This window comes from Vanessa tameamea, chromosome 8 (genome assembly GCF_037043105.1).
Source record: "Vanessa tameamea isolate UH-Manoa-2023 chromosome 8, ilVanTame1 primary haplotype, whole genome shotgun sequence".
Classification (NCBI taxonomy): domain Eukaryota; kingdom Metazoa; phylum Arthropoda; class Insecta; order Lepidoptera; family Nymphalidae; genus Vanessa; species Vanessa tameamea.
Genome location: NC_087316.1, coordinates 9,232,509 through 9,239,474, shown reverse-complemented (window position 1 = coordinate 9,239,474; position 6,966 = coordinate 9,232,509). Strand labels below are relative to the sequence as shown.

Sequence of the window (6,966 nt, the reverse complement as noted above, 5' to 3'; positions counted from 1 at the left end):
GATTGCCATTTTCCATTGTCTAATTTGGATAATTACCACTATCCAACAATAAAACAGCTGTTTCAATTAAACAATCCAAATCGTTCTATTTTGTGTAGATATATGACACTGTTTCAATTTTAAAATTCGTCGCTTGACACTTTTCTACCTACACTTTTTTTATAATTTGTTATGTTATCGGTAAAATATAATTTCTTAAGAAAAATAAAATCACTGGTTTTATCGTCATTTATTATTTTTCACTAATTAATAGGACTAACTTTTAAGAAATGCTTCCTATATATATATATATATATCTCTCTTTTTATAACTACCCATTAACTGAAAATTGATGAAATGTGTTTCTAAACTTTTACACCGTGTATCTCCTGTGATCATCAGATATACAGTGCACAAGGCACAAGTAGGAATACTAAAATAACATTTTTTTTTAACTATATCAAGTGCACTCACACAGTTTAACCTCGATTTAAAAAAAAAAGATATATAACAATATGTATTACTAGCCCTTGCCGTGTTTTGAAATTAAAATACCTCGAGACTTGTAATAAGCCACAAGACCTATTGAACGGTTTTAGCAATATATAAAAATATATAAATATCTACAGTTAGCAAGAAAGAAGCATACCTTAAATTAAAAAAAATATATACAACTATTAGATTGCTTAAGTTAGCGGGGCCGAACAAATTTTATATATTTTTTGCTATTTACCCTTTTCGTTAACCGTTTTTATTCAACAATAACATTTTTTTAGCACCAACTATACATTTTTCGATTTTTAAGTTTTATTTTATATCGACTTTATCTTTCTACTTCAAAAAAACAAACAGTTGAATTAGGAAAAACTGGTTTTTAAATAAATTGATCTTCTCCCGTCAGCTTAATACAGCTATTACACTTTTTTTAAATAGGTATACAAAAAGTATAATTGTTAGGTATAATAAAACTAATTTGATAAGTATTTTTATTTATTATTTTATAATTAGGGTATGATTAACCCTTAATCAGGCCCCATGTGCACTGACATTAAAACACATTTTTAAATATGGTGTGTTCTTAATTTTTACGTGTACAATGTATACCTAAGAACTGTTTCTAAAAAAATATTAAAATTAAGACAAAAAAAAGTTGTCGTATTATGCACCATGCCTGTTAAGGAGTTTCCATTATCCCTATTTTTAATATTAAATATATTATTATTTATTTATTTTTATATTTGTTATATTTATCGACGCTTTGTCTCAAATAGATATATCAATATCGGATGAAAACATTACACAAATTGATAGATGTTTGAAATGTGGTCCTGCAACGTATTTTTTTTATTGTCTACGTGTTACTGCGGTAATAAATGAACTGTAAAAGACTGTGGCGGTCACATTTTTTTAATCAATGATTAAATTATTTTTTTTTACGCTATTTGAAGAATGTTATTTTTGTTATAAAAAACCTAATAATTTAAAATTATATTTTTATTTCAAAATCATCTCTTGTATAATGGAAACAGTGTCCATATCATAGTACCGCCAGACGAGTATCAGGCATATAAAGACACTTTCGTTAAAAATATTTTTTTCCAAAATGAATTGCTTAGTAAAAAATGTTTAGCTTCATACAAGATACAAATATTGGTAATCAAATAAAGGTTTTATGAATGAAAAAAAAGACAAAGATCACTATAAAACTCCAATTACCTAGGTGGTCGACAAATAGTACTATGCCTGATTAAGGGTTAAAAGACGCTAGTAATACATTAATGATGTTCTTTTTCAGCAGCTCGGCGTTGTGTTTCAGCCCAAGATCTCTTATTTTCTTCAGAATTTGCTAAATTATGTATTTTATTAATAAGGTAAAAAGCTACTAAACATCCTAACGGATAGTACATCCAAATATTGTTATTTTTCATATAAAAGAAATATGGGAACTGTGCAAGTTTAGCTGACATTGTATACGGAAATTTCATGTGACGTCCAGACTTTCTGAAATTAAAATATATTTTTTATGCTTTAATTGATTCGTTTTATTAATGATCTCATTAAATATTGTCAACATCATGATTTACAGGTATTTAAGTTTTCGATTGCGATGTTATTGATGTTTTATTTTTTTGGACTGCACCTTTTATAATTTAAAATCTTAACACAGCTTACTATTTTATAGTTTTTAAGGAGTAATAATAATATAAAAAAAAATCTACTGTAAAAATAAATTTAAAAAAATACCCTGCTATATATCCTTTATCTCGGCATATAGTTTCAAGTTTCGTAAAAAATGCTCGCATTTGGTTGGGAAACACCATTTTAAAAAAATATTCTTTTAATTTTAAATCACTACGTGTTTTTTCTCCTTTTGGCGTAAAAATATATTTTATTTGTGATGATTACTAATGTCAGTCTAAATAAAATTTAACAAATAATAAAGAGTATTTAACAATTTTTATTTTTATTGTGATTCGTTCGTTTATGCTTAGTGTAGAAATATTATTATATGGGATCGTTTAACTAAAAATATTAAAAGTAAAATTAATTAATCAATAACAAGGTATTATTTTTCCAAGACTGAAATTTGAAAATATTGAGACGTAGTTTTTTTTAACTTGGCAATTTTTATTATAGATATAGATTATAGACAAGAAACATCAGACAGGAGTACTGGAGTAGGATTAGACAAGACAGACAGAAATACTTGGTGACGGGATTAAAGTGCTTTTTATTTAAAAATACGAAAATTTACATTTAATTACAGACTATTATTAAATTTTTGAAATGAATGACAACGAAAAAGAAGAAGCTGCGAATTTGGTAGGAACTTTCAATATTCTATCAATTCAGTGTCACGTCCTGCTGAATTATGAACACTTACTCATTCAATACATTAATTTATTTTAGAAAGAGGAGTTTGAATGGGTTCTTCGTGAGGAAGTTCACGCTATATTACATCAGCTCCATTCAGTCTTAGTGGTTAGTATAACTAACGGAATAATTATTATTAATTATATATCTTATTTATGTTATGTATGTATACTCTATATTTTAATTTACATAAAATAAACACGACAAACAATAATACTAATATGAATAATTATTAGATTTTTTTTTAAATTTTTAATTTAACTGTGAGCCAAAGTACCTATTTGATTTTTTTTTTTTGAATTGTCAGGAATGTGCACACAGATTTCCAGTACCATTATATGGAAATGAAGGTCAAAAACAAGATAAATTCATTTTAACATCACAACCTGAGCAGTTAAAATGTATAGTTACTTTAACTGGTGACAGCATAACTCATGCAGTAAGTAATATGAATTTTGATCTAATAAAAATAATAAATTCTAAATGTCCTAAAGGTGATTTAAACCAAATGAAATTATTCCAATCCATAGTTTCTGTTTCCTTATTGGGATATATTTTTTTTTAACTAAAATATATTTAAAACATCTTTTCTATAATATAGTTATTTATTATTTAGTTTATTAATAAAAGTGCCTGTTTAAGTGTAAGAACTACATAATAAAAAAAGATTACTGATTTCTAATACATTATATGTTGCAAGAATTCTTTATCACTGTAAAAGTATGCTTGTAGCAGTAGTATAAGTATTTATCATAGCTGAAAAAATTAGGTTTAAAAATATTATGTAATATGTAATGGAATATTATTGCTTAAAACTTTAAATATTACTTTCCTTATAACTGATGTTCTGTTTTGTTTATCAAGGATATTAGTTTCAAAGTATTGAGACAGATGCACACAATATGCCGGACATCAATTAATCAGGATGGGCCCTGGAAGTTACAACAGATCCAAGACGCAGCTAATCATCTTCAGCAGGCCATTGGCTATATTGATAATGTGGACAAACACTATGTCTTTAGGTATATTTTCAATAATATGTCCCTTAATTCTTGAGTTTTATATATTATGTAAAATATATTTTTGCAAACAGTTAAGGTTTAAAATATGCTATATAAACATATACATATAGATTGACAGCATAAAAACTTGGCCAATAAAGTAATACATATTTTATTTCATTGGATGGTGTGTAGAAATGCTCCATCCCAAAGACACAACTAATAAATGTGAAATGTCATTAAAATTATATGTATAACAGGGTTGCTGTCACTAGAAAAACGATTTTTTATTATAAAGCTTAATTTGTTTTTTCTGTGTTTCTGTGGGTTAGAACATTACTGCACAACATGATACAATTACTCTGTGCAAAAAAATGTATCAAAAATTTAACTAATGACATTATAGTTGGTATAAATAAGGTAATATCATTGCAGATCCTCAGAGGAAGTGTTACACATTATACAATGTTTACTAGGCTCGTTACAAAGAGCTCGCACTGCCCTAGTCTTACCAAAGAAGAAAGCAATAGATGAGCTCATGAAGAGTAGGAATATGGTAAAATCTTTTATCAACTAAACATAAATATTCTTATAATAAAATAGATTATATATGACACCAATATTTTTATTCTTTCAGAAGGCTCTTTCACCTAATCTACCCGAAGACTTGGCAATATCATTCTACATACAGTCACACAAATTGATATTTGTAGCGTATCAGTTGAGTTCTGTTCATGGAACTATGCGTATAGACTCATGCCAAGCAGACTGTGCAGTGCCTTGGCTAAGTGATGTCCTATTCATGTTGACAGCTGCCTTGCACATGTGTCAACAGCTTAAAGATAAGGTATGTATGTATAACCCGCTTAACAAAATTTGGTCAAGTTTACACTTTTATGACCTTGATATTGTATATTATGGTAGTTTTAACAGTTTAATTTCATAATCTCCACATTGATAACAGTGAAATGTCATTCCAAATTTTAATTGAGAAAAATATTGTTATATCTGTTTAAATAAAATTTCATGTTAACATCAATTTTAACAGTTTTTTATGGTTTTTCTATCTAATCCAAATATAATATACTTCCTACTATTCAAAAAATTGGAGGGAGGGAAAATAAACTTGAATGTCTAAAATTAACTTTGAAAGTGCAGAACCTTTTTTGGAATCAATTTAAATAATTTTCACCTAATATTTTGTTTATTAATTAACTTGTAAGTTTTTATTTCCGAAAGAGTTTTTGTTCTGTGAGGCAAAAACAACTCCTAATATGGATAATTTTAGATAATAAATGATAGCATACAGTGATGTTTTTTCAAAAACTTGAAAACCTTCAATAAAACTTATAATGTTTTCAGTTTTTCTATAAAAAACGTAAAATGAAATTTTGCTAGTTTTCCTTAAATGCTCAATAAGCCAATAGATAATCAGATGGCTCGTACTGATAAGATTCCAATATTTGATTAATTGATATACAACGAAATGTAACCATATCATAAAAATATTCAGATAAATAGTTCTCACGTAATAATTACATGACGTTTTTAATGGGTATTTATTGGTGCAATGTCCGGCCTATCATTTGCTTTATATTCTATCACCAGGAACTAATATGTAAAGTTATGTTCATAGGATTGATTACCAATACGTCATTTATATGTATGACCATTTACTATGCGTAAAGTACTGTTTAAACTTGTATGAACAAATTACTAGAACCACTATTAATTTTCTTTATGAACTAGAATTTTATATTCATTTGCAAGGTCATTTTATGTTACCAAAATATAATTTAAAGAAATTAGTTCGATATTTATTTATAGAATACAATACATATATGACAGAAAAATAAACTTTGAACATGGGCGTAGGCTTATCGTAGTAGAAATGACGTGCTTTGGGAAATCCCACTGCCTAATTTTTTCACTGGCCAACACATAACGATTTATTCAACTGCAATCACTTACAAAGAGTTTATATTGGATGTTTTATTCAATAAAGTATACTGAAATAATGTCAAATTTTAATAGTTTTAATATATGTACATTGGATAAAATACAGCATGACTATTAAAACATAGTTCTGTGTCTGATAAGAGGGATAGCACTCAACTAAGGTTATCAAATTTAGAGTGGTCAAGCTAGTTGTGACCTTTTACTCAACAATTCTTATCTAGATGCTAAGAAAATAGTTTATTCTATACAATAATGTATTAAATCGTTTATATTTATATTGCATATCTAAATATATGAGCTTATATTTTTATAAATTGCAAAGTATTGAAATGGGAACATGTGGTATGTTTGTTAGTCATTTGTTTTTAGTAAATCAACATTCTTGCTGTACACTAGAATAGTACACAAACAGTTACAAAATCATAAAGTAATGTTTTAACAAAAACTAAGGATAGATATAATAAGATATATATATATAAATATCTTAATGATGATCTTTGTTACTTTTCAGCTCTGTGTCTTCTCTCAATATAAAGATTTCACCGTTGGATCAAGATCTGCTTCTATGATATTAAATTAAACCAACTAAAATCAACTTTTACACTTGTCAACACAGTTTTATTGTCATCTCTCATTATTCGAATTAAACTATTTCAAATTCTTCAAATTCTCTTATTTATTATAATGAAGTATTCTTTGAAATAATTATTTCACAAAGCCAAATAAAAGCATTATTGTGAAGACTTTGTTGATGAGTGTAAATATGCATGTATTAATTTAATATATAGTTATTGAGTCCATTGTTGATATTCTTGTTGACTTTGTTGTAATATTTGTACCATAATGTATATTTATAATGTTAATATAACATAAGTATATTTAGTAAACCATGTAAAATTTAATTCAATAACGTTTCTGGTGTAAAAGATGTGTTCCTGGTGTATTATAAAATTTATATTTTGGTCTAATATTTTTTAGCATTTAGATTTTATTTAGTTACAGTAACTATTTATTGTTTATTATTTATCAGTATTTGAAAATTTCTGTTATTATGAAAAGTTTATAGATGTTGCAGGTAATAACAGAAGAGTAACGGCCTTACACATAAAAGTTTAGTTAAACATTGATTTATCCCTTTCTCTCCTTCTCTTTG

At 26.6% G+C, this 6,966-nt stretch overlaps 1 protein-coding gene across 2 annotated transcripts; it reads left to right on the top strand.

The window, feature by feature from the left end:
• The first annotated feature begins 2,641 nt into the window (after positions 1–2,641).
• LOC113399939 (protein rogdi) lies at positions 2,642–6,966 on the top strand. 2 transcript variants are annotated; one of them, XM_026639248.2, is made up of 7 exons: positions 2,642–2,802; positions 2,890–2,961; positions 3,161–3,292; positions 3,718–3,875; positions 4,290–4,410; positions 4,495–4,701; positions 6,325–6,966. In XM_026639248.2, the coding sequence occupies exons 1-7, from the start codon at positions 2,767–2,769 to the stop codon at positions 6,391–6,393; spliced, it is 795 nt and encodes a 264-aa protein (XP_026495033.1). In that variant the 5' UTR covers positions 2,642–2,766; the 3' UTR covers positions 6,394–6,966. The 2 variants fall into 2 exon arrangements, with proteins under 2 accessions (XP_026495033.1, XP_026495032.1); XM_026639247.2 differs by having other exon boundaries at positions 4,492–4,701; positions 6,325–6,965.

Bases quoted from the DNA above. Each gene is read 5' to 3' on its own strand.
- LOC113399939 (XM_026639247.2), top strand. From the start codon at position 2,767: ATGAATGACAACGAAAAAGAAGAAGCTGCGAATTTG. The intron at 2,803-2,889 runs GTAGGAACTTTC...AATTTATTTTAG, and splicing joins AAGAAGAAGCTGCGAATTTG to AAAGAGGAGTTTGAATGGGT. The intron at 4,411-4,491 runs GTAAAATCTTTT...TTATTCTTTCAG, and splicing joins TCATGAAGAGTAGGAATATG to AAGGCTCTTTCACCTAATCT.